Source organism: Panicum virgatum, chromosome 2K (genome assembly GCF_016808335.1).
Source record: "Panicum virgatum strain AP13 chromosome 2K, P.virgatum_v5, whole genome shotgun sequence".
In the NCBI taxonomy this organism is placed as follows: domain Eukaryota; kingdom Viridiplantae; phylum Streptophyta; class Magnoliopsida; order Poales; family Poaceae; genus Panicum; species Panicum virgatum.
The window spans coordinates 66,289,846-66,315,948 of record NC_053137.1 but is presented as its reverse complement, the minus strand read 5'-3'; the positions used below and the strand labels follow the sequence as shown (position 1 = coordinate 66,315,948).

The following is a 26,103-nucleotide window of genomic DNA, read 5'->3' as shown; positions in this document are numbered from 1 at the left end:
GGCAAGCCCCGGTGCATTTATACTTATGCTTTTACAATTATTATACAATCATCAAAACTGGCTTATTTCATGATTGTGCATTAGTTAGGAGTTGATTGCAACCCAGTTCTTTTATGCATAATTCATCCTTGTTTAATAGGACATCTTTGTCACCTTCTCAAACTTAATTAGTAATGTCCTATGCTTAGCAATGCTTAGTTGTTACTTAGTTGTAACCTTGTTACTTAATTACCTAAAGTTAATCAGATTCTCACTTTGATCAAGGAATTGGCTTGATTTTAAATTGTGGACAGAAGCTAGTGATGTAGTTCTGTCTATTGGAACTATTTAGTTAAGGACCATTCGTTGTCTTAACCTTTGATCAAGTGATGCTACCTGGTTGCTTACTGCATTGGGAACCAGCAAGCCTGGTAGATTAGTTGGCTCTTGGATTGGAAATAATTTGTACCCGTGCTTGGCGTGTGGGAGAAAGGCAAGGGTGTAGCCTGAAACTCACATTGGAGATCAGGCCAGACGTGGGATCCCATGTGGGGGTGCGCCTCTGGGTTCTGGTAATTTTGTTTCCGGTTCTTGGGTACGACTAATTGAAAGGTTGTTTCGTACAGCCTCGAAACTGTACTTAACTGGTGATTAAGTATCTCCTGCAGGATGTAAATCGGTCCGGATCGCCGTAATTCTCGGTTATGAATGCACTTGATCATCGCTTGAGCATCGTAGTTAAGAAAAACATTTATGATGTTTTCCTTGGAATTTAAAATACTGGTTTCTTAGTGCTTCTTGTTATGAAAAATGTTTTATCATCTAGATGTTAAGTAAATATTAAATTACAGTTAAAATCACAAAACAAGGACTCAATATTAGTAACTTTTATGCAAAATTGTCAAGTCAGTCAGTCCACTAAAAAGCCTTCATACTCCTTGAAATTTTGATTTCTTTAAGTCGGGTCAGTCTTGCTGAGTACATTCGTACTCAGGGTTTTTATTTTGTGGTTTTTTAGAAGTGCAACAGCCGCCCGCTGAAGAAGATTAACTGAAGAACTAAGTATTTGAAGGTCTCCGAATGTTTAGTATGAGCTTTAGATGTTATGTTTAATATCCGCTGAAGCGCCTCGACCCAAAGATCAAGGCTAAACCCTGTATTAATTACCAAATTAAGTCTCCGGCACAATACATGTTACATCAAGTGGAGTCCAGAGTCATACAGAGCTTTTATTTAATACGTACACGAGAAGTAAGGTGACAACACAAACCTACACAGAACAACCATAGGATAACAACTATCATAACGATATGTAGGACTAGCTCTTCATCCATCACGGCTCCACTCGATCAGCTTGGGTGCGGACACGCTCTACTCGTAGTCTTCCGGCACAAAGTCGGGATCCTCTGGAGATAATCAACAAGGGTTGAGTACAAAAGTACACAGCAAGTTCCACCTCGCCCTACGGGAGGGGAATGACATGCATGATACACATTAAGCACAATCTAATAGCAATGCAACTAATGGTATGCAAACCCTTCCAGACACAACCCACAGTAGGTAGCTCACTAGTGGTCAGGACCACACCTTAGCCTGCCCATACCGTGGGCACAGTCCATTCGAATGGATTATACACTCTGCAGAGGTCGTACACTGTACACACACGCTCGACTGCCCGAACGGACAACCGACATAGCCAACACCCAGCCGTGGTCATGCCCCAGCCCGGCCGCACAAACCCTCGGGCCCTGACTTCAATAGTCTATACCCGTAAACCATCCCTGCGACCGTCAGGCTAACCAGTGGGATTAGGCTAAGTCCGCCCCATACCGGAACCTATGGTCGTACTAAAGTAAGCTAGGTGAGATGTCAAAACAACTCGGTCCTTATGGTTCACCAGGGCAGCAACCATCCCTCAACATACCAACTCGATCCTACCACCACGGTAGCACTCACCCGCCAGTCTACCATCATGGTAGCGCCCGCTCCAGCACACCCAGCTGCCCTGGTCTCAGCCAGATCCCTTCGTATCCTAGTCTCAGCTCTGGATATACATGACTACTCAGATGCATGCATGAGCACACTCGATCACTCAAGTACTGGTATATGTAATCGATCCTAGACCCAGACTACAGCTAAACGTCCTCACATGGATGCAACCGCTCACGTAGGGGTCGATGAAACTTGCCTTCGCTTACGTACGCGTCGGCAGCTTCCTGATCGTGGTACGGGTCTTCTGGCTCCGGCTCGCGGTACTGGTCTTCGTGCTCCTCAGCGCGCTCCTCCTCGATCACTCCGTCACCTACGGACAGGAACGACACCACCGGCAAATAAACACAAGCAAGCACAACCATAAAATAAAATGAGCTCAATTGGAGATGAAAATAGGAGGAGTAGATAATATATGATTCTAGAAGAATTTAGGAAAAAGAATCAATGGAATCAGAGTTTGGATGGATGAGATGTTATAGTTGTAATATTGGGTGTTTAATTAATTCCGAAAATAAATTAACATAACGGGAGGAGCATCACGTGGTGTTTGCTGGGCTCTTGGTTTGGGCTTTGGGGCTAGCATTTGGGTTTTAGATTTGATTATTGTTTTGGCCTTGGGAAGAAGGAACAGAGGGAACACGTGCATGCAGGATACAGGGGCTTCGTGCTCCTTGCCTTCCCCATGCATCGGCATGCCGAGCTCTTGGGAGCTTGCCGCACGGCAGCTCGGGTTACCATACGGAAAACTGAGCATATGGGGAGAGAGAGGAGGGCGAGGGGATTCCATTTTGGTGACTTCGAGCATGGGCGGTGCAGGTCGGCTTCGGCCGCGTGGCAACCATGGCCGTAGCTTTCTGGGCTCGGGATGGGGAAGCTGGCTGTCATCTCACTTGGTGCATAACAGCTCAAGGAAGAGAGTCAACCACTGGAGCTTCGTCCCGAGAGTGGAGCAGAGAGATAGAGTGATCTAGCTGGGCTTGTGAGGAGTGGTTCAGCTAGCGAAGCGAGGCGGCTCGCTGAGCTTGTGCTGGCTGAGCTTGTGCTGGTGACGGACTTCGGCACGGCCTCGCTCCTTTTTATAGGCGAGGCGGACAGCGGCAAGGATGACGGCGTGGCAGCTCGGCGTCAACGTGCACAGCGGCAGCGTTGAAGCGCGCGCGCGTCGAGGCGGCAAAGCCGGCGAGGACGCGGCAGCAGCGTGGGCGAGGTGGGGACACAGCGATGGGCGGCACGGCGTGGTGTCGGCGGCAGTGCGCGGTCCCGTCGTGGGGCCGGCGTGTTGCGCGTGCGCGAACGAGAGCGAGCGCGGCCGGGGCCCTGGCTTGGCGAGTTGCAGCGGCGCAACGGCGAGTCTCAGCTCGATTTATAGGCAGCCAAAGGCGGTTCGCACGGAAAAAAAATCTCGGCCGGTGTACTGTGCTCGATGTGGCGTGTCGACGGATGGCAACAACTCGACGGGCACAGCAGCTGAGGCGGTTGGCCTTGCCGTCGTGATGCGAGTGATGGCGGGTAGATGCTGCTACCCGTGGACTGAGAGTTATGGCGATGTACGACGAGGTCGAGAGGCATCCATGGGAAGAGACTTGGCAAGCTTGCTTCCAGCATGGCTTGCTTTAGCTACTGGAAAGGACCATGCGTGCGTTGCTTCTGGAGAGGAAGAAGACAACTTTATTTGTGCAGGGAGGGAAGCACGTGGGTTGGTTTGCTTTTGAGGCGGCTAGTGGGAGAGAGTATACTTGTAACCGAGAGCAAAGAAAATGGTTTGCCTATTCACGTGTTTTACGCGTGTAAAATCATATTGTTGTTTGTTGTAGTTAAATCAGTTAGATGATTGCGAAGTAAAGCAAGTTTTTATTTAGTGGCGAAAAGCAGGATGTTACACCCGCTTACTGGCTTGTTTATTTTAAACTCTTAGAATGGTGTAACCTGCACTTAAATTTGCTTCAAAAGTACCAGTTTGTAATAATTCGTACTTTTCAGTATTTATGTAAAAAATTAAAATGTGTGGGTTGTTGATGCTCTTCCTTCATGGAAGCGATCCTGATGTACGGTTGAGATTCAAGATTGTTCGTGGATGATTCGGGTCGTCCCGGGGACACTCGACGGACTACCGGATTTAAGCTGTTTTAAGTTTGTTTACAAGAAATTATTACTGTGGCAATGATTTGGCGCACTTAAGACAGTTTAAGTCGGGTGGTTCCGCCACATATACATTGTAGGATACAAAGCCTCCACGTTATTTGTTGTTCGATTAGGTTTGTATTTCCCACTTAATGAAAAACGTACTCAGGCAAGGTCGCTAAAAAAAGATTATATTTGTGTTGACTCCGTTTATAGTCTCTGTCAAACTTGAAATTATCGGAATTTATCAACGAAAAGTCCATCAGAGATGAAACCCGAGTGCAATTTTTTTTAGTGTAAAGATCGGTAATTAAGGATTTCCAGCCCTCTGTTTTTACACAGAGGAGATGATGGAGCAAATAAAGAAAAAAAAAAGAACACAGCTACTATCTGGAGAAGACCCAGAAGAATTGAGCCCATTTCGATACTGAGGGCTGGACCAAAGACGAGAAGAACTAGGCCCGATCAGCACAACGGCCGGCCTTCCTGCTTTGATAGCACGGCCCATTATTAGAGCATTTCTAAAAGTGCCTAAAATTTACTGTCTAAAAAAAACTGATTTTGGGACCTTGCCAAAAAAATTTAGAAGGAGAAAAAACCTTCTCCACCAACAGTTCCCAATAATTAGTCCCAAAAAATAAACTTTTGCCGCGTCATATATATACCAGCCCAACCGTTGGTAGATGATTGAATGTAGAGATCAGGATCTGTTCCTTTTAGCCTCAACGCGATCATTACTCATTAGCAAGATTACCGATAGATGAACACCTTCCAGGAATATACCATGGCCACATCTACGAAGCATGGATGATCCTCGAAAGAGTGGAGACTGGGTGCCGATGGGAGCGTAGGCAACGGGGCACATGGGGAGGCGAACGGAATCCCAGCAAGGACTCTGATTTGACCAGCGCGGCATCGGCGGTGGGAGGCAACGCAGCTGTGGTGCGGCGCCGATAGCCGGAGGCGACACATCGGCGGGCGCGATGCCATGCAAACGGCGCACGGGGACTACGGAAGGGGCGCATGTGGTTGACTGGCACGAACTCGGCGATTGGGAGCGCTGGTGACCCGGTGGAAATTTGGCTCCAAATGCAGCGTGTTTTGGGCAAGCGGATATATTGAGAGCTAGTTTTGAGAACTGTTGGAGGCTGTTTTTATCTACAATATCCAAAATTAAGTTATTGAGAGTGGATTTTGGGCACTTTTGGAGATGCTCTTAAGTCGGAGCCTATAGTCTCAAAAATTGCTCAACAACTGCCGGCCTTCCAGCTTTAATTCAAGAACTCTCAGTTGCTCGATTCAAGAAAATAAAAACTCAGTTGCTTGCGCCGTGGAGGCGGCGTGGCAGTGGCACGGAGGACTTGATGGTAACAGGCACGAGCGCTCGGATTCGACCGGGACCGAACCTGCCTCTGCCAGAGCAGCCGTTAGCAGATCGTGTCAGCGCGCCACCCCGCTGCCTGTAGGGTGCCGACATGACATGCCGCTCCCAAGTCCCCAGGCAGCCGTGGCCCGTGGCGAGCCTCCTGGTCGACACATCGGGCGAGGCTGCCCATACATGCAGACCTCACGGAAACGTGGCAGGCCGGCGCGACGGCACGAGCGTACCCCCGACCATGCGCCGCTCGAGTTTATAAGCCGCGCCGCCTCTTCCCGGCAAGGCTGGAGAAGATAGCAGAGCACAGCCGCAACCAAACCATGGGAGAAGAGTGCAAGGAAGCCGCCGCCGGCTGCGGAGGGCGCCATGCGGCGGAGGGCGTCGTCGACCCGGCCGACTCGGCGAAGCTGTACGAGGACGTGCCGCCGATGCCGCTGATGGCGCTCAACCACATCTCCCGCCCGTGCAAGTCCGTCGAAGACTCGGTCCGGTTCTACGTCAAGGCCCTCGGCTTCGTCCTCATCCACCGCCCGCCGGCGCTCGACTTCTCCGGCGCATGGTACCCTGGCTACCATCATCATCAGCCCCGCCGGCTGGTTCGTTCGACTTCGACACACGCAGCCCGGCCGTGACTCTCTGCTCGCTCCTCGTTGCTTGTGCAGGCTGTTCAACTACGGGGTGGGGATCCACCTGGTCCAGCGCGACGACGCGCGGAGGGCGGCCGACGTGAACCCCGGCGAGCTGGACCCCATGGACAACCACATCTCGTTCCAGTGCGAGGACATGGGGGTCATGGAGCGGCGGCTCCGGGAGATGCGCATCAGGTACATGAAGCGGACCATCAACGAGGAGGAGGGCTCGGCCATCGACCAGCTCTTCTTCAAGGACCCCGATGGCTTCATGATCGAGATCTGCAACTGCGAGAACCTCGAGCTCGTCCCCGCCGGCGCGCTCGGACGCCTCAGGCTCCCGCGCGGCCGCCACAACCCGCCTGTTCGGATGGTGCACCACGACGGCGACGGCAACTAGGAGGCGAACGCCGCCCTGCAGCGTGCGCTCGGGGTACCGGGCAGAGCCTCGTGCAGTCGTGTGTTTTTTTAGCATGTCTATTTTACAACTTCGAACTAGTCAAAAAGTCTGTTTTTCAACCTTCTACTACGAAACCGGGTAACCTAGGCCCTCGAACTGGCAAAACCGGCCGAATCACCCCCTCGAGCACTGTAGCAAGCTGTTTTGAGGGCGGTTTTGCTACAGTAACATTTCGGATTTCTAGAATTTCACACCTCTCTCAATTAAATAAGAAAGAAAACATAGTAAATATTGTCTAAAAATCATGATATTTTTTTGGGAGGTAGATAAAAAGACAGGGAATTTATTTTGGCTAGATGTGATACATTAAACATAATGAAATTTGAATTATAAAATTTTAAAAATGGGTAGAATTCAAAATTTCTTGAATTTTTGGGTTAGCTAAACCTTTGATAAAAATGAAATAAAAATATGATAATTCATAATTTTTTATTTAGTTTAATAAGGTATTTTTTATTGGCCCAAGTTTTTATGAAAGTTTTTGAATTCCTTCGCAATGCTCAAATTTGATTCCTCAAATTTTAATTTATGAATTTTCTATAGAACTCGGAGCTTCCCTTCCTTAGAGACACGTGGCGTCTCCGGACCCATCCCCAGGCGGGGAACGGGTCCGGGGCCGTTGGCCTGGTGAGGAAAGAGCCTGACCGGTGGGGCCTGGCTACTCCGTCCTTACGCGTAGTTACGGATAACTACGCGGGTCCTGCCTTGCTGCAGTAAGAGTGGGTATCCCTGCTACAGGGTACCGACAGTGGCCCCCGGGCCCACCTTGGGGGAGGTACGAACCCGCAGGTGGGGCCACTACTGCGATTTGGCTCTGCATAGCTTGAAGCTTCTTGCTGCAGAGGTCTTGACCGGCTTTGACCATCCATCGGATTGACCGCTGCCTCATCACATCGCAACGGCTTATTGACTCGTGGCCCCCACGCACAGTGGTACACCTAGTCACGCGCGCGACGCTCTGCATTCTTGCGGCCGGAGTAAACGGATCATTTACTACCGGCGCAGTTCCCGAAAAGCTCGGCCACGCCAGCGCTTAATACGCGCACGTCAGCTCGGCTTCCGCCTCGCTCCGCGCGCGCGCGGGCGTTGGTTCAGATCCCGTCTTTTCGCACCCTTGTTGGTTACCCGCTCACCCCGACAGGTGGGCCTGGGCCCCCATGTCATGGACTGGGCGGTTAACACCAGGCGCGGGCGTCGCTTGGGTTCCGGCGACGGTTCCGGGGTGCGCCGGTTGAGTCAGGCTTTATAATGGGGTGAACCGCATTCCGCGGTTACTTTCCCGCATTCGCCTTCTTCCTTCCAACCTTTGCGCCCCTTTGCCTTCGAGCTTCCCTTGCCCCTTTCTCCCCCGCGCAGGCTGCTACTCACTCCACCGAGAGATGGCGTCCCTTGTTCATCCCCGCCGCTACCAGACCGAGGGAGAGTTGAACACAGTGCGCCGTCTGCTGGGATGGAGTGCTCAGGAGACCGGCTGGGGGGTGCGAGCAGGCTCGGTTCCCCTTGGCAACCTCCGCGCCGGGGAGTTTGTGCTATTCATCTCGCACATCTCCACCGGTGTAGGACTGCCGATTTCCTCATTCCTGCTGCTGCTGCTGGAAGACTTCGGCCTCCAACTTCAGCATCTGACGCCGCACTCCCTCCTCCTGACGTCCATCTTCGTGCACTTATGCGAGATGTTCGTGGGAGTGCGGCCCTGCGTCATCCTCTTCCGCTACTTCTTCATTCTGGTGAGGTCCGGAAGGAGCAAGGACGAGGTGGGGGGTACTACTTCCAGGTGAGGAGTGACCTGGCGACTCCTTACATTCCCGGCCTTGCTGGCAGAAAGTGGGAGGAGTGGCGCAGGGATTGGGTGATCGCCACCACCGAAGCCCACGAGCGCCTCGCCCTGCCGACCGAGGGGCCCACCTCCGACAAGGCATCCTGGAGGGCCAAGCCGTCGCTGCAGCCGGAATTCGACTCCGTGCTGGACAAGATCAGGTCGCTGGCGGAGAGCGGCCTCACCTCGTGGCACGTGCTCGGAGACTTCGTGAAGCACCGGATCGCTCCCCTGAAGCAGCGGCCGCGTCCTGCGTGGAACTTCACCGGCCTCAACGACTGCAGCAGGACCCAACGCGGAGAGGGGAGCGACCTGACCCAGGAGGCCTTGGAGGTTCTGGTGCGGAACGTGACGGGGGACGCCTTCATCCCGGAGAACCTGATCCTCCCGTAGAGCATAGTCCCCCTCTGCGAGGACCCCGCGAGGGTGGCGGTGCTGGCAACCCTGCCGACTCAGGACGACGGGGGACTGGCCCCACGCCAGACCGGAGGCGACGCGAACCGGTGCATCGTCGGGAGACGCAGGCCGGCGCAGGCTACTCAGGGGCGACGGGACCCTGGTCTCAGAGCCCGCCGCGAAGCGCCAGAGGTCTTCTGAGGGCGCGGGCCAGGGTAGCTCAAGGGCTGCCGGCCCCCACGCATCCTCTGGGGCAGCTGCACCACCACCATCGCCGCCGAGGAATTCCTCCCGCCGGCAACAACAGCAGCAGCAGCCGCAAGAGCAGCGGCAACAGGCACGAGGGCGGCAACTGCAGCAACAGGTGCAACCCCAGGTCGCGCCCGTGCTGCAGTCACGGGGACAGCAGCAGTAGGAACAGGCCCGGGTTGCGCCTGCATCGCAGCTGTAGGGGCAGCAGCAGCAACAGCAGCAGCCGCAGGAGAAGAGGCCGGGGCTCCGAGGACGCTGGGTGCCCGGTACTTCTGGGTTAGTGTTATCCTGCTTTCTTCCTTTACGCCGGTGCTCTGCTTTTTTCCTGAAGGCTTCTCCGCTTTGTTACCAGGGTCCTCGCCCCAGCGGTTCCTCTACCATCGCCGGCTCGTCGGCTGGTGCCCAGGCGGCCGCGGCCTCGGTGTTGACAGCAACGGCGACAGCGGGTGCGGGACCCTCAGGTACAGCGACCTATGCCAGCCCAGTGGTGTGTGACGTGGGGCTGACAGGCGTGTCATTTCCAGGCTCAGCAGCGCACAATGCCGCGGCGGTGGAGGCACCTGCGGCAGAGGCAGCAGACACAACGGCGGTGGAAATGCTGGTGCTGGGTGCATCCGCATCTGACGCGGCGACGGCGGAAACGCCGGTGTTGGGTGCTGCCGTACCCGACGCAGCGATGGCTGAGGCGCAGGCGCTGGGGGCATCCGCACCCGACGCCGCGGCGGCTGAGATGCTGGCTCTGGGCGCAGCCGCACCCGACGCGGCGGCGGCGGAGGCGCCGGCGCTGGGCGCAGCCGCACCCGACGCGGCGGCGGCGGAGGCGCCGCCGGTGCTGGTTGCAGCCGCATCCGACGCGGCGGCGGCGGAGGCGGAGACAAGTGCTGCAGCAGAAGCCCCCACCTCCAGCTCCGGTCCTGTTGCAGAGGAGGAGTTGGAGGTGGTCTTTGGCAGGCGGCTCCTGCAGCTCCCACTCCCAGAGGAGGATGTGACTCCCCTCCCCCAGGTGATGTTTCAGGTCCGGCGGTCGATCGAAGAGGCAACCTCCTCCGCCGAGACGGCCTTCCGGCGGGAGTGGTCTGCCCTGGAGAGCGAGCGCCAGCGCCTCTCCGACTGGCACACCCGCCTGGAAGCGCATACGAAGGCTGAAGCCTCCCGCGCTGCAGAAACTCGGTCAAAGCTCAAGGCGGACCAAGAGGCCTACCGAGCCAACCTTAAGAAGGTGTTTGGCCGGGAGTTCGCAGTGTCGAACCGAGAGAAATCCCTGGCGCAGCGGGAGCAGGATTTCACTCTGGAGGTTGTTGGCTTCGCGGCTCAGCGGTCCGACCTCGAGGCCCACCTCGCGGCTCGACAGTCCGAGCTGGAGACTCGCAGCGAGGACCTCGAGGTCAGGAGGCAGGAGCTCGACGTCTTCTCTGCGACTCTGCAGGGATGGCGTGAACAACTGCAGGAGAGAGCCCGCCAGCTGACTGCCGACGAGGCGGTTTTGGAGGAGGGCCGGAAATCCTTCGCCAAGCGGGAGGCCCACGCCACCGGCATAGATAAGGAACTCGGGCGCCAGCGAGACTCGCTCAAGAAGTTGAAGGACTGGGCGAGGAGAGGGAGGCCGAGCTCGAGGAGAGGTCCCGCGGGCTCGAGGAAAGGTCCCGCGAGGTGGAGGTGGCCAAAGCGGCTCTGGACACCCGGGTGCGAGAGGCGGTCCGGAAGCACCAGGAGGACCAGCGCGCGGGAGCCCAGCGGATCGCTGACTGGGCGGCCGAAGCGAGCCTCGCACTGGTGCCATTTGGGATGAGCCCAATCCAGGCGGTGGAGCCGCCAGCTTCGATAGCTGACGCCCTCCCAGTGCTGAGCTCTGCTTCGGATAGGCTCCAGCGCTTGGGGCCGGTCCTTGCTGGACAGCTCGAAACCGAGGGCCGCGAGCTGATCCGGATGGTGGCGGAGCACATCCTGACCTGCCTCCGGAGCCACGACCCGACCATCTCGTTGGCGCCCGTGGTCGATGGCCCGGTAGAGGTGACGGAGGCCGCCGCTCGGGACAGCGTGCGGGAGGTCGTTGACTTCGTCGCCGCCTACTTCAAGCGAGAGCCTGCGGACCCTTAGGCTGGGGATTGTATCTTTTTTCTTTTTGCACTATGTATTAGCTGAAATTTTTGAAATAGAAGAAGCTTCAACTTAGCTGTTTGTCAGTTGTTGATTTGCGGTATGCAGCACCCCGGCGCCCTGGCCCCCTGGCGGATAGGTGCAGTTGCTTGGACCTGTCTGCCACCTGAGCCGTAGAAGATACTCCGGACCTCGTTGGGCATAGGGCTGCATAGTTTGTAAGACGAGCAAGCGCCTTGTTCCCTGTGTAGCATACAGAACTACAGAGAAAAGAATCAAGCTCACTTATATAGTAGCAATGATACTGCAACTTAGCTGCTTGACGCATGCAGAATCCGTTCGTGATGTGTGGGACAAAGCGGATGCTCCGGGCCCCCTGGGAGATAGACTCAGTTGTTTTGAGTCTGTCTACCATTGAGACTGGACCTTGATCTGCATGAAGGCTTTGAAGCAGATGCTAGGACCCCCTGGTAGGTAGGCTCAATGGTTTGAGGCTGGCTACCACCAGTCAGGACTTAACCTGTGTACCACTTCAAATTTACAGCTTAGTAGCAGGCCCGCGGGACTCATCCCTGACCAGTGCCAGGCTGGTACAAGGTCCGGGGCTCTAGATGCGCAGGTCCAGGTTGCTCAGCGCTTGTTACAGAGTGGTGGAGTGTGTAGGCTTAGGGTACGGGACCAGGCTAAGGCGCTACACAGGGCTCCGGACCATTCCAGGAAACAACACGATCTTCCCGGACCTGGCTTCATCATCCCAGGCCTCTCGCAGCAGTGGCAAGGTCACTTTGTTGTACTCGATCTTTTGAGATATAGGACTGGACATGCCGTGTTGGACTTAGGAAACCAATTCTTGAGCTGGAACGGGGTCCGGGCCTTAATTACCCGACTCCAGGTACTAGAGTACTCGTTACAGGGTGGTGGAGTGTGTAGGCTTTTGGGTACGGAACCAGCTAAGCGGCTACACAGGACTCCGGACCACCCCAGGAAACAAGCACCCGCTCTCCAGAGTAGGTCCCTAAGGGTCTGGACTCCTCTCCAGCAGCAAGAGGGTCCGGATCTGTACGACAGTCCAGCAACTCAGCTCAGATCTTAGTTGTAGCAACAAGGGCAGAGGTCCCCGCGGGGGTTAGAGAGGTAAAAACTTGAGAATCGGCATGCGAATTTAAATTTTGACACAAAGACAGAACTGGGAGAAATTATTTCCTTTGCAATCTTGATGTACATGGCTTGCGCGATGGATGCCAGAGACCGGGTTTACGAGGTCGGACCTCTACCGTTCTGGGCCGCGCGTTAGCCGACGGTGCGATGGATGCCAGAGGTCGGGTTTACGAGGGTGGCCCCCAACCGCTCTGGGCCGCACGGTAACTCTATCTTATTACAAAGGAAAGGATTATTTTCCGGCTCTGCCTAGGTGTAGAACTTACGCAGATGCTCTATGTTCCATGGGTTGGGCAGCGGCACTCCATCTTCTGTGGCGAGGCGAACGCATCCGGGCCGGCATACCTCTGTAACCCTGAAGGGCCCCTCCCAGCTGGGGGAAAGTTTGTGGAGCCCTGCTCGGCTCAGGATCCGTCTGAGGACGAGGTCGCCAGCCCGGAGCTCCCTGCCGTGCACGAACCGTTGATGATAGCGCCGGAGCGCCTGGTTGTAGCGTGCATTTCGGATTGCTGCTCGCCACCTTCGCTCATCAACGAAGTCCACGTCATCGCGCCGCAGCTGTTCCTGCATGGATTCGTCAAAGGCCTGGACCCGTGGTGAGCCCAGGTGAATTTCTGGGGGAAGGCATGCTTCAGCCCCGTAGACCAGGAAGAACGGAGTCTCCCCAGTGGCTCGGCTGGGTGTGGTCCGATTGCCCCATAGCACGCATGGAAGCTCGTCAACCCATTTGGCACCATGCTTCTTCAAGCAGTTGTAGGTGCGGGTCTTGAGTCTCCTGAGGATCTCTGCATTCGCTCTCTCAACTTGTCCATTGCTGCGAGGATGTGCTACGGACGCAAAGCATAGCTGGATGCCAATGTCCTCACAGTACTCTTGGAAGAGTCTGCTTTTGAATTGGGTCCCGTTATCCGCGATGATGCGGCTTGGGATGTCAAATCTGCATACAATGGACTTGAGGAAGGCGACTGCTGATTTCTTAGTGATATTCACCACAGGGGTAACTTCCGGCCACTTGGTGAACTTGTCGATGGCTACATAGAGGAACCGGTACCCGCCAACAGCCCGGGGGAATGGCCCCAGGATATCCACACCCCACACAGCGAATGGCCATGAGGGCGGAATCATCTGCAGAGCTTGAGCCGGGGTGTGTATTTGCTTTGCATGGAATTGGCATGCTTTGCAGGACTTACCAGCTCAGCCGCATCCTGGAGTGTTGTTGGCCAGTAGAAGCCATGCCGAAAGGCCTTGCCAACAAGCGTGCGAGAGGAGGAATGACTTCCGCACTCGCCTCCATGGATCTCCGCGAGCAACTCGCGGCCCTCTCCCTGGGAAATGCACCGCATGAGGACACCGTTGGCGCCACGGCAGTAGAGATCCCCTTCTACCACCGCGTAGCGTTTAGCCAATCGGACTATGCGCTCAGCGGACACATCGTCATCAGGGAGGATGTTATCTTTCAAGTAGTCCCGGATCTCGGAGATCCATGCATCGGGAGCTCCCTGAGTAGGTGGGTGTGGCTCTGCGAGGTCACCAGGATCCTCAATAGGGCACACGGCCCAGGTTGGGCACCACAGGTGGAGTGCTGCCGGGACCGCTGGCTTTGAGGTGCTAGCTTGATCCCCTTCACCCAGCTCGGCAGGCTGGGCGGTAGGTCTCAGCAGCCGTCTTTCGAAGACACCCTCGGGCACGGGTGCCCAGGTAGATGCTCACGCAGAGAGATCATCTGCTGCTGAGTTGTGCTCGCGGGGAACGTGTTGTAGTTCCAAGGCGTCGAAGTCCTTCTCGAGCTTCCTCACGTGTATGAGGTATGCCGCGAGCTGGGGATTGTTGCAGTTGCAATCCCCTCGGACCTGCTTGATGATTAGCTAGGAGTCCCCCTTCACCAGGAGCTGCCGGACCCCCAATGAGAGGGCTTGCGTCAGACCAAAGATCAGAGCTTCGTACTCCGCCAAGTTGTTGGTGGCCTTGAACTCAAGGTGCACCATGTACTTCAGCTGATCTCCATTTGGGTCGATGAGGACCACACTAGCTCCGGCCCACTTTTCGCGAGCGGACCCGTCGAAGAAGAGTGTCCAGTGGGGCTCGGTGAAGACTGGTGCCCTGATTTCTGGCTCCGGGGGTCCTGCGTTGACGACCGGACCCCCAGGATTGCTTGGGGAGGGAGTCCACTCCGCTATGAAATCGGCCAGGATCTGGCTCTTGACTGCATGGCGTGGCAGGAAGTCCAGTTGGAACTCGGCCAGCTCTGCCGCCCACTTGGCGATATTGCCTGTGGCGTTGGAGTTGTGCAGGATCGCTCTTAACAGGTAAGAGGTCACTACGACAACTCGGTGTGCCTGAAAGTAGTGGCGCAGTTTCCTGGACGCAATAAGTATTGCATAGATAAGCTTATGCGTCTCAAGATACCTGGCCTTCGCCTCGTGGAGGACTTCACCGACGTAGTAAACTGGCTTTTGGACGGTCCGGACCCTGGTTACCGGGTCCGGCCCGCCCTTATCCACCACATCAGGTCCTTGGGCCCCCAGCGGCTCTGGGTTCCCACTGGCACAAGGTTCGTCCGGACCCCCTTGTGCGGGGTCCGGGGCTTCAGGCAGAGGTGAGGCTGACGGGCCCCTGTGTCCGGGGTCCGGCTCACCATCTTTGGCCGGGGAGACCCTGGTGTCCCCCTGGCGAGCTTGCTCCGTCCTTTCGGCGACCAGCACCATGCTGACTGCCTCCGCAGACGCAGCAAGATACAGAAACAACAGCTCACCGGGCTCTGGAGCCACCAACACTGGCAGCGAGGTGAGGTGCTGCTTCAGCTCCTAGAAGGCCTATTCAGCCTCTTCGGTCCAAGAAAATGGACCGGACCTCCTCAATAGTTTGAAGAAGGGGAGGGCCCTCTCAGCTAGCCTCGATATGAAGCGGCTAAGAGCAGCGAGAGATCCAGTGAGCTTCTGGACATCCTTGATGCGGCCAGGAGGCCTCATCGCTTCGATCGCCTTGATCTTGGCTGGGTTTGCCTCGATGCCTCGATGTGAGACCAGGAAACCCAGCAGCTTCCCTGCTGAGACGCCGAAGATGCACTTCTCGGGATTCAGCTTCGTGCGCGTGGCGCGGAGCCGGTCGAAGACGAGGGACAGGTCCTCCACTAGTGTTGACCCTACCTTAGTCTTGACCACAATGTCATCGACATAAACCTCAACAATATCTCTAATTAGATTACAGAAGGTTTTGTTCATAGCTCGTACAAACGTGGGTAAGGCATTCCTTAGACCATACGACATGACAATGTAGCAATAAAGCCCATCTACTGTTACATAGGCAATATGCTTCCTATCCTCTCTAGACATCTGAATCTGGTGGAAACCAGAGTATGCATCTAGGAAAGACAAAAGGTCACACCCGGAGGTGGAGTCCACGATCTGATCGATACGCGGAAGAGGATAGGGGTCTCTAGGACATGCCTTGTTGAGGCTGGTGTAGTCGATGCACATCCGAAGCTTCCCGTTGGCCTTTGGGACGACGACCGGATTGGCCAACCACTCGGGGTGGTGGACCTCCTCGATGAAGCTGGCGTGTAGGAGCTTGTGGACTTCTTCGCGAATGAAGTTTTGTCGCTCCACGGACTGCTTCCGAGGCTTCTGGCGCACCGGCGTGGCGTCGGGGTAGATCCTCAGATTGTGCTCGATCACTTCCCTGGGGATCCCGGGCATCTGTGACGGTTCCCAGGCGAACACGTCGACATTTGCCCGGAGGAAAGCGATGAGCGCGTCTTCCTATTTCACCTCCAGGTTCCCCGCGATGCGGGTGGTCCTGGTGGAGTCCGCTCCAATCTGCACTGTCTTCACGGGAACATGGTTCGGATCGGACGGTTGGACCTTGGGAGCCTTTGCAGGCGCCTTGGGTTGCGAGGTGGACAGATCCTCCTCGGAACGTGCAGCCTCTGCCGCCAGAGCATGCAGTCTCTCAACTGCAGCGACGGCAGCGGTGCGGTCGCCCTACACGGTGAGGACTCCGGCAGGGGAAGGCATCTTCAAGACCAAATACCCATAATGAGCAATGGCCATGAAGCGGTAGAGCGCCGGCCGGCCAATGATGGCGTTGAACGGGAGGTTTACTTCCGCAACATCGAACAGAACGCTCTCTGTGCGGAAGTTCTCCTCGGCCCCGAATGTGACCGGCAATGTGATGCTCCCCAGAGGGAACACCGGGTGTGGGCCCACTCCAGAGAATGGGCGAGAGGGAGTCAGCTTAGACTCCGGGATCTGCAGCTGCTTGAACGCTGCATAGCTGATGACATTGAGGCCAGCCCCACCGTCAATCAGCACGTGATAGAGCCTTACGTTGGATATGACGGGAGCGGTGACTAGAGGTAGTACACCAGCTCCGGCCATATTCTCCGGGCAGTCGGATGGCCCGAAAGAGATGGTGGTGTTCATCCACCTCTGGTGCGGCGCCGCCTTCGGGACCCCCGGCTTCACCGAGAGGACCTCCCGGCGAAGGGTCTTCACGTCCCGTCGGGAGACAAGCTCCCAGCTTTCGCCGTACATTACGTACAGCTTCTTGCAGCGGTCGCCGTTGTCGGAATTGGAGTCGTCGTCGTGGTAGACGCCCTTCAGCTCTCGAGCGGGGGATTGGTACCCCAGCTCCTTCTCCCCGGCGGCGGCCCCGCTGTCGGAGGCCTTCTCCTTGCCGGCCCGCTGGCTAGGAGGAGGTGAGCCGTCTTTGGAGGACTGCTCACGCCGCCCACTGACCCGCTTCGCGAGCTTCTTGATCTCGCGGCAGTCAGCGACGCTGTGGCGAGCGGTGGGATGCACTGGGCATGAACCTCCGCTCCCACCTTGCGGGCGAGGGCGTTTGCCATGTGCATTTTGGCCCCCAGCCGCTGCTGCCGCAGCCGGCGCCGCCGCTGGCGCTGCCGCTGCAATGACTGGTCCGCCAGATTGCGGTTCCCCGCGATTCCGGTTCTTATTCTTCTTCTTCTTGCCACCGCCCTGAGCGGTAGCACTGGAGCCGCCAGCCTTGGCATTTCTGCCTTGGGGGGCTGAGTGCCATGCACGACCCTCAGCGGCCCTGGCACACTTGTCTGCCAGGGAGAAAGCGTAGTGACGCTTTCCACCTCGTGCGTCGCCAGCTTCTCGAGCATCTTCTCGTCACGTACCCCCTGGCGGAAAGCAGTGATAATAGATGCATCTGAGATACGAGGAATGGTACCCCGTACCTTGGTGAAGCGCGAGATGAAGGCCCGGAGCGTTTCTCCGGGTTTTTGCCTCACGGCGTGGAGGTGTGCCTCCACACCATGCTGCTGGTACGCACTGGCGAAGTTCGTTGTGAACCTCGCACAGAGCTCTTCCCAGGACTGGATCGTCCCAGGTGTGAGGTTCATGAGCCAGGTCCGGGCTGGCCCAGACAAGGCTACATGAAAGTAGCTTGCCATGACGGCGCCGTTACCACCAGCCGCTGTGATGGCAGTAACGTACACCTGCAGGAACTCCGACGGGTTAGTGGTACCGTCGTACTTTTCCGGCAGGTGGGGGCGGAACTTGGATGGCCATGCCACTGCTCGGAGGTGGTCCGCCAGCGCAGCGCAGCCCACCCCAGCAACTGGTGCGCCTGGCTGTATCCGGGCGTTCACCGGGGGCTTGGGTGCCACCACGTCCAAGTCGGCGTTGAGGTTACGGCCCTCAATGTTAAGACGGCGCTCTCGCGCCCTCTCAACGGAGACGCGGGCATCATCTCCCGCGCGCCGGCGGTTGAGCTCCGCCCCCAGGTCTTCTGTTCGTGCACCCCTAACGGTAGGGGAGTGCACGGATGCCGACGCACTGCCCTGACGCTGGCGGTAAGGTACCACCGCGTTGCCGGGCGGAGGTCGTTGCACAGTCCTTGCAGAACTGGGGGAGGCCTGAGCCAGGTGGAGGAGACGGTCAACGTCATCCCGCCACTGCTTCAGGGCTTCTGGCGAGGCTGCTTCAGCCGGGGGGTTGCGAAGCAACTCCCTAGCCGCTGCCAGCGCTCCGCCGCTCGCAGCTTGTGAGGGGGCTCTTGATGGGCGCCCTGACTCTTGCCGGCAAGCAGCGCGCGCTGCCGCCGACGGTGGCTGCTCCGCAGGCACAGTTGCCCCTGGAGCAGGAACACGAGGGGCGTGTGGCGTGGAGGACGCCACACCCTCCGTCATCTCTACGTCGTCCACACGAACCATGGGGACGAAGAGGAGATGAACTGCGACCAGCTAAAGCCCCTACCTGGCGCGCCAAATGTCGTGGTGCTGCAACCATGGTCGGACGGCGGAAGGCACCCGCCCTAGCCCAGAGGGTGTGTACTCGGGGGTTAGCTAGTCCCAGATGGATCTCACTCAAGAACACGATGAACACAACAAGATTTAGAGTGGTTTGGGCCGCCGGAGCGTAATACTCTACGTCCACTGTGTGTTGTATTGCCTTCCCACGAGAGTGGGCGAGCTCACCAGGGCTGGTGTGTGCGGAGAGCTTGAAGTCTGTAGTGCGCAGCGAGCGCCTCCCTTTTATATCTCAAGGGAGGCGCGTACATGGCTGTTGGGTCCCCGACAAGTGGGCCCAACGGTGTAGTATAAATTAACGTACTGTTCATACATCATGGCGTCGCAGGCAGCGGGGATCTCTCTTCTGGAATCCCTTGCCTGCTCCTGGTGTCCCTCGTTCATCATGTCCAGGCGTCGTCTTGTCGGGACGATGCCAGACGTAGCTAGTGGCGTCGCCTGCCACGTAGCTGAACGGCTGTGTAGGGAGCGGCGTAGGCGGCATGATGGAAAAGTGCCGTGCCGTCGTATCCATTTAATGCTGCAGACGGGCTCTGCGCGGGCGCGGCACAGGCGGCCGCACTGTGCACCTTGGTAATACGCGGTGCACAGTGAGGCCGGACAAAGGCTGTCCCGCGTGCCGCGGCGATAGAGCACGCCTCAACCATTCGCATTAAATGCGGTGGGTGGGCGAGTCTCCTTGCGGAGGACTCGCGCACGAGCCCACGCCCGTGCCTCCGGGGCACGTGGCGGCTCTGGACCCCCACACGGTAAGGGAGGTCCGGATGGCGCAGGAGGTCCCAGACCCCTATAGGGTCCGAGGCCTCGGCTGTCAGCTCGGAGCTTCCCTTCCTTAGAGACATGTGGCGTCTCCGGACCCATCCCCAGGCGGGGAACGGGTCCGGGGCCGTTGACCTGGTGAGGAAAGAGCCTGACCGGTGGGGCCTGACTACTCCGTCCTTACGCGTAGTTACGAATAACTACGCGGGTCCTATCTTACTACAGTAAAAATGGGTATGTAGTAGGTACCGACAACCTCGGATCGTGGTACCGACAACCTCGGATCGTGAATTGCTCTCTTGCTGGTGTCTCTCCGAAAAAGCTATCACCATGATGACCACGACGTTCACGGACTTCGACCCAGAGGAGCACTGGCGCAGCGTGGCCAAACTGCTGGAGGAGGGCGGCGGAACCAAGGACTACATAGGGCATGTGACCCTGGGACCCGCGATCGTGGAGGCGAGACCTGCCGGCACCTGCACCGTCGAGGTCCCTTCGTTGCGCCCTCCCGCCGGCGTCGATGCTGGTGCGAGGGGTTCGACGGAGGGGTGGGGGATTGGGCCGAGCCCGCACGAGATGGGAAGCTACGAGGCGGAGGCCCTCCTCGATAAGATCCACCGTTACCACCTCGACGCGCTCGCGGCGATGGGCAAAGAGAGCGTGGGTAGGCACGCCTGCGGCATGGTGTTCGCGGGTTACGCCTACGGCATGCTTGATGGCCCTGTCTCCAACATTGTCGCCAACGCGCTCTGGTACGACTTGATGTTTCCCCCTCCTCCTTCCGGTGAGGATCAAGTCAAGATGCTTGGCGCTAAGGCCATTTTCCGCATGGCCTACCGCTCTCGCGATGCTCTCATCGCCTTCATGAGGCATTATGCACCCTCCCTAGGAACCCAAGACGTCCTGAGGTGCCTGCTTCATGCAGATGGGAATCTTCAGCAGGCCGTTCGGCTGCTCCACAAAGATGGCATTGGATTAGGATCTGAAATAGATGCCTTCAGGGCTGCTATCAAGTCTGTGGATCTCCCTAATGAGACAGTTCGAGGGGCCCATCTTTCTTTTGTAGCCAGCTATGGTTCTGCCCGAGCACTTTTTCTATTGAATTGTAGCTTGTTTCACCCATCAGTTCTTCGATGTCTTGGCCAGAATTTGCCATCCGATCTTCAGGAACATCCTATTATTACACGTTCAGTGTATGAATTGGAAGGCACATCGACATCGAGCCCCTTGAACCTGAGCCCAGTGGCCTATAGAGCACTAAGGCTCAAGATGCATTCCTTCCGAATGGAACAGGAGCTCTCCCTTGCCATAGTGCACAAGGCACTTCAGAAACTTGCTCTGCAGCTTGGGGTTAGCATTGTTCTCTCCCTTGCTTTATTTCTGTTTTTTTCTCCATTATGTTTAGTAGTCATCTAGATCCCTAATTAAGTTTGAGTGCTTTATTTTTGGCCAAAGAGTTATTTGGTAGTTAATGGACTTGATGTGGCAGTTCAACAAGTATAGCACTTTTAAACACATAAATCTTATTGGGGATACATATCTAGCACTACTTTTGCAGAATGGCTCTTAGTTTTATATTTCCACTAAATCTGAACCTACCTATTCCCTACACATGATATAAGGTCTAAAAGAAGAGTTGCCAGATTAGCTTCATTTGGCAGCACATATGTTCAAATTTGAATTTTTACACTAAATGTAACATGTTGATTCTTTTATTTGTTGCTTACATAGCCTTCCCATGATTCAGGAACCTTATGAGCTCCATATGATCTGTGGGAAAAATTGTGTCATATTGCCTCCTGAAAGCTACTACCACATCAACTTCTTGGCATCTCCAAAGCGTTGCTCCAATCCGCCTACACATTTTTTTTGCTGAAGTTCGTGGCGCACTGAAAGATGTGAATGATGTGACATTATGTTGTCCCGTGACAGAAAAAAAGGGTATGTTGAGTTTTCCTCCCTTGCTTCCTGTTTTTATTGCGCACATGTCCACATATCTATATTCTTAGGCAAATATCAAGAGGGAGAAAATGATCGTAGTTAATTTTTCTTTTATGTGAGACTTGGCATGTGTGAAATATGGCTGTTTGACACTTTCCTCTTGTTTCACAATTTGATAATATTTGTACCTTATGCTTTACTCTCCCAAATTTGTACTGTTTAGGAACATCTTATGCAAAGTACTTAAGAAAGAATAAAGACACATTATCAAGCACTCATATATGATGGATCTCCAATATGTGCAAGCACCCCCTTGTAGGAGCTTAGATGGTTGTATGCCACATTAAGTAGATGTATTATCCATGAGCACATGATATTCAGTGGTTTGTACTTTAGCATTGATGCTAAGAAATAAGCACATTATTTTATTTTTGAAAAAGGTTTCCCCTGCTTTTATAAAAAGCATATAAAATGTTCTTACAGACCCTGCAACAATGGGGACAGCAGTTTAAACCAACGGATAAAAAGCAGAACAAGGTTCGCAAAACTCCCCCCAAAGAAAATAAGTACATTATCCGTTTAAGAAAACTCTTTTTTTTATTTGTCTAATAATCTCTTCCAAGACTTGAAACATACATATGCAACATTAGTCAGTTGGAGCAAACCACTTTGAGGTGCAGTAGATGCGCTGCTGGGAGAAGTGGGGGATAAATTGTGCTTGCCCTGTAGACTCGTTAAACTGAACTCGTTGTTGTTGTTGATGATGCAATGGCATGCATCTGAAATCCCAACGAAAAATAATTGCATTGTTCTTACTCAAGGTCAAAGATTCAACTTGCCTAACCAAGTTAATGTTTCATTAGAAACAAATGCTATTGAAGTTATAGGTGAACAATCACTTACTCAATAGTTTGTGAAAATGACATGTTTGCACAGGGGCGGAGACAGGGGGGCGGGCAGGGGCCTGGCCCCCCCTATCATCCCAAAATTTACATTGTAAATTTAAATTTTGATTAAATTTTTATATAAATTTGTATGATTGGCCCCCCCCCCTAACAATGAAAAAATTGCCATCCTGGCTCCGCCCCTGTTTTTGCATATACACAGAAATAAGCATAATAAGAAAAACAAGCTACTAAAAAGATTCTGATTGATAAGCAGATGAAAAGCTTAGCTTTTGGGAGTTGGAACAGCCATTTCAAATTCGTGCCACAGGAAAAGTTTCTTGGTTTGTTTTTTTAGTCTTTGGATGTTGCTATGTCACACTTTTAGTTCTTAGTAAGATGACAGGTCTGTAACACTACGCTTATCAGAACAATTCATGTAGTATCCTGGTATTGGCTCTTGCTAAGATGATTTGCCATAAACTTTCTTTTGCAGTTCCTTTTGGATTATGCTTCCTGAGATATATATAATCCTGTTCATATCCTGCAAAGAAATGAAACTTGAAGGAGGAAACTATTCTCCAGTTTGTACTTTGTAGTACCAAAGAAATTGCAAGGCAAATAGTGTTTACCAATTCTAGCTATCTAATTAAGTAGTCAGTATCATACTGAAACTGTTAACCATTGGAAAACATGTAATATATGCCACGCAATATGGCTCTGTGAATGCATACTGCATAATCTTGACACAGTCATTTAAATTCTTCATAAATTAGGAAAGAACAACAGTATTTATCTCGATGCGTGAGTCATGAACCGAACATGATTCGTCGTTCTAGCATAGAGACTTATATAAGATTCAAAACTGATTCACTGTCAGATATAATCTCTGAGAGTGTATGAAAATTATAAAAGCTCATGTGCACAGAGTAAAAGGCTGCCGGTTTGAGTTGGGTCTATGTGAGATCTGTAGATAGCCAAATGAATCTTACTCCCTATTATAGATGGAGTTCATTCTAACTGCAGTACTATAGTGTACTGAAAAGCAGTAAGTTTCTCTTGGGACTCTTATGGTATTCAGGATCTGCTAGTGACTTCTCATTTCAAGATGAACCTAGACAACTGCATGTGTGCCAAACTTATAGTGGCATCAAGTTCTTTGCAGTCGCTGCAGTGACATGCATAGTGTCTTTTTATGAATCCGAGAAAATGGACAAAAATGAGTGAAAACTTGCACCTAATGAGATTGCTGTGCTTATAAGACGATATTATACTCGCATCAGTTTTGAAATGGCAAAATAGCCATTATAGTCCCTCAACTTTCATTTTTGGGTCATACCCGTCCTTATGCTGATATTATACTCCATAATAACATTAGATAAATGCAAAAGGTCTTTTTTACCCTTAGCTTCTTCTTCCCCTCCTTAATTTCCATTCTCCATGCACCCGCAATACAATGTGATGCATGGATAAATAAAATTCCATGTTCCAAATTTAACACTTGTGATTTTCAGCTCCTAAATTCATTGATGCTCATGCCACTACACTGATTTGCTTGCATTGGCTAAATATTTTTTAGTAATAATAAACTGTTGAGGAATTTAGAAAGGGAAGGAGATAAGGTAAAGAGGACTTATTGCAAAAATCTCATGTTGTTGTAGAGTATAATATAGCACGGGGATGAGTTTGACCCAAAAACGAAAGTTGAGGGATTATATTGGCCTATGCAAAAGTTGAGGGATGAAGTTGACCCTCAGATCAAAGTTGAGGGACTAAAATGGCTTTTTTGCCTTTTGAAATAAAGAGATAAGTTTTGAAGTCATGACTTCGTTTTCATCTAAAGTATGTAAAACATTTTATTTTAGGTTGACGAATGCGTCTCTTGCATTATAAAGATACTGGTCCTTTTTTCGTAATTAAATCAGGTAGATGCTTTGTTTGTGACTATAACGGGGTGAAGCTCTTCCATCCTGTTGATGAGGAATTCAATGGTATTGAAGACCCTAGTGCTGATCATCCTTTAGTGAAAGACCCTACCTCAGAACTCGGTGCTCCACTAAATGAGGATTATATCTTTTTTGAGATCAAACTGCACCCTGAGATTGCAACTTTTTTGGAGGCCAATTATTCCTATATGAATGAGGATCAAGTTGACTTGAGTTTTATGTGGTTTGGAAATCACCTACCTTAATCCTGCACTTGGTACGTATGTGATGTTCCCATACTTTCCTGTTCATATTGGCAAATCAGCCCCATTTTATCCAATTTGAAATGCTCTTATATAAGTTGACTCTTCTGATTTCTTGTCTGTTCATATGCATTAATGGTATGATTTCAAGTTTGTGCATACCACCCTTAGGTAAATGACATGGTGTCCATTAGATAATGACATAGAAGCAAACAAGTTATGATTAGCCATTCATTAACTGACATGGAAGCAATGAGTTATGAGTGTCCGATCTAATGTTTATCTCATATATATGTTGTGGAAAAAACATATGTTGTATTGTTGTCATAATGTGCAAGAATGAGTAGTATGATTTTTATTTGTATCCAGAACAGTGAAATTTACATTTTCAGCTAATAGGCGATGAGCAGTTTATTTGGAAGAAATACATCTTTCGAGGTCTTGAAATTGTTGAATATATTTACTATTGTTGGTTGAAATTGATCTTTCTCTGTACCATCATGTTTCTAGTTCAAGTTAACTAAAAAACATAGGGTGTGATTGGTTGCTAGACTTAGCTTCAGCCTGGCTAGGACGCATGGGTAGCCTAAGCCTGGCTACGTTAGTGCACACCCCCTTTGTTTGGTTGCTATGTTAAATTTAGGCTGGCTTATGGAGCTTGTGTTTGGTTGACTGGTTTGCATAAGATTGTATTGGGTATGACCACCTCTTTTTCCCTCAAGGTGAGTTTAACCCCACATTTGCTCACATGCCGGTGACGGTGAGGAAGAAGACATGCCACTGTCCAGGCGCAAGCGGCAGTGGAGGAACGGACGGCGCTGCCAAATGTGAGCTGCTCTGCACCAGCGACCTCCTGACGGCGTGGGGCGAGCTGCTCTTCTGGATGGACTAGCGGCCTCTTGTGGGATCTGCACCAAGAGCGGGTATCGCTCTTCGGACTGCCAGCTCGCTGCCGTGGACCCTGGTTCGTTCACCCCGTCGCAGCAGGAATAGGTGGAGGAACAGGAGGCGACGCGCGGTGAGGAGATGCGGCGTGCGGGGAGGTGAGCAGAACCGAGGCCTTCTGCGCCAACGAAGCTTGTGCAGCCTGCATTGGACGGAAACGAGATGAACTTGCGTTTCCAGGAAGCCAAGCTGGTGGGCTACTTTTGCATTCCCAGAGCCTGGCTAGCTGACTGACCAGGCAACCAAACGTATCGCCGCTGCATTCCGCAAGCCTGGCCAGGGGGTTGTGCACCCAACCAATCACTCCCATAGGTTCTCTGATACGAAGATAGAAGCTCTCCTGATGGTTTTCTGTCTATCTATCCTATCATGTATCTTTTTTTTAATTCAAATAAAGTTAAAAAACATCTTTGGGTAACAAATTTTTTTGTGCTTGTTAGGTGTCGTGAGGGAAGGTCAGCAGAAGAAATAAGTTGATGCTACACTAAATACATGATTAGGAATAAATTTTGCTTCTCAAAAGTCGATTTGCAGATGGTGATCTTAAGTCTAATGGTAGTTATCTTTCCCAATGGATACTAGTTTGTATTTTAAGTTGATATTCTATCGTTTATTATCTCTGCTTCTCCAACGGTGCCACTGGGTGTTTTTTTAGTTGGCACACACATTGTATGGAAGCTTTATCAGCACGATTTCTGTTTGGGTGCGTTTGTCAATTGATGGAGGGTGGCACATAGATGGGAGTTAGTAGAGGTAACTAACTTGAGAGTTTGATATTTAATCCTAATTTCCTTTCTGATATTGGTTGGAATTTTTGTTAAGTACGTGAGA

At 53.0% G+C, this 26,103-nt stretch overlaps 2 protein-coding genes and 1 long non-coding RNA gene across 5 annotated transcripts; 2 read left to right on the top strand and 1 right to left on the bottom strand.

Annotated features, from left to right (window-relative positions):
- Window positions 1–1,122: 1,122 nt before the first annotated feature.
- LOC120694724 lies at window positions 1,123–3,336 on the bottom strand. Its single transcript, XR_005683604.1, has 2 exons — window positions 2,182–3,336; window positions 1,123–1,385 (listed from the first exon to the last, which is right to left on the bottom strand). It is a non-coding gene; the product is annotated as an uncharacterized LOC120694724 (long non-coding RNA).
- Window positions 3,337–5,692: 2,356 nt separating this feature from the next.
- Window positions 5,693–6,624, top strand: LOC120696253. Its single transcript, XM_039979375.1, has 2 exons — window positions 5,693–6,029; window positions 6,133–6,624. Exons 1-2 carry the CDS (start codon window positions 5,791–5,793, stop codon window positions 6,497–6,499), a joined length of 606 nt encoding a protein of 201 aa, XP_039835309.1. The 5' UTR covers window positions 5,693–5,790; the 3' UTR covers window positions 6,500–6,624.
- Window positions 6,625–19,596: 12,972 nt separating this feature from the next.
- LOC120694723 lies at window positions 19,597–25,979 on the top strand. 3 transcript variants are annotated; one of them, XM_039977937.1, is made up of 4 exons: window positions 19,597–20,664; window positions 21,062–21,255; window positions 24,065–24,341; window positions 25,713–25,979. In XM_039977937.1, exons 1-2 carry the CDS (start codon window positions 19,645–19,647, stop codon window positions 21,188–21,190), a joined length of 1,149 nt encoding a protein of 382 aa, XP_039833871.1. In that variant the 5' UTR covers window positions 19,597–19,644; the 3' UTR covers window positions 21,191–21,255; window positions 24,065–24,341; window positions 25,713–25,979. The 3 variants fall into 3 exon arrangements, with proteins under 3 accessions (XP_039833871.1, XP_039833870.1, XP_039833869.1); XM_039977936.1 differs by having other exon boundaries at window positions 25,050–25,979; XM_039977935.1 differs by having other exon boundaries at window positions 24,065–25,979.
- Window positions 25,980–26,103: the final 124 nt, after the last annotated feature.

Coding starts and splice junctions, on each gene's coding strand:
- LOC120696253 (XM_039979375.1), top strand. CDS start 5,791: ATGGGAGAAGAGTGCAAGGAAGCCGCCGCCGGCTGCGGAGGGCGCCAT. Junction 6,030..6,132: donor CTCGACTTCTCCGGCGCATG/GTACCCTGGCTA, acceptor TTGCTTGTGCAG/GCTGTTCAACTACGGGGTGG.
- LOC120694723 (XM_039977937.1), top strand. CDS start 19,645: ATGATGACCACGACGTTCACGGACTTCGACCCAGAGGAGCACTGGCGC. Junction 20,665..21,061: donor AACTTGCTCTGCAGCTTGGG/GTTAGCATTGTT, acceptor CCCATGATTCAG/GAACCTTATGAGCTCCATAT.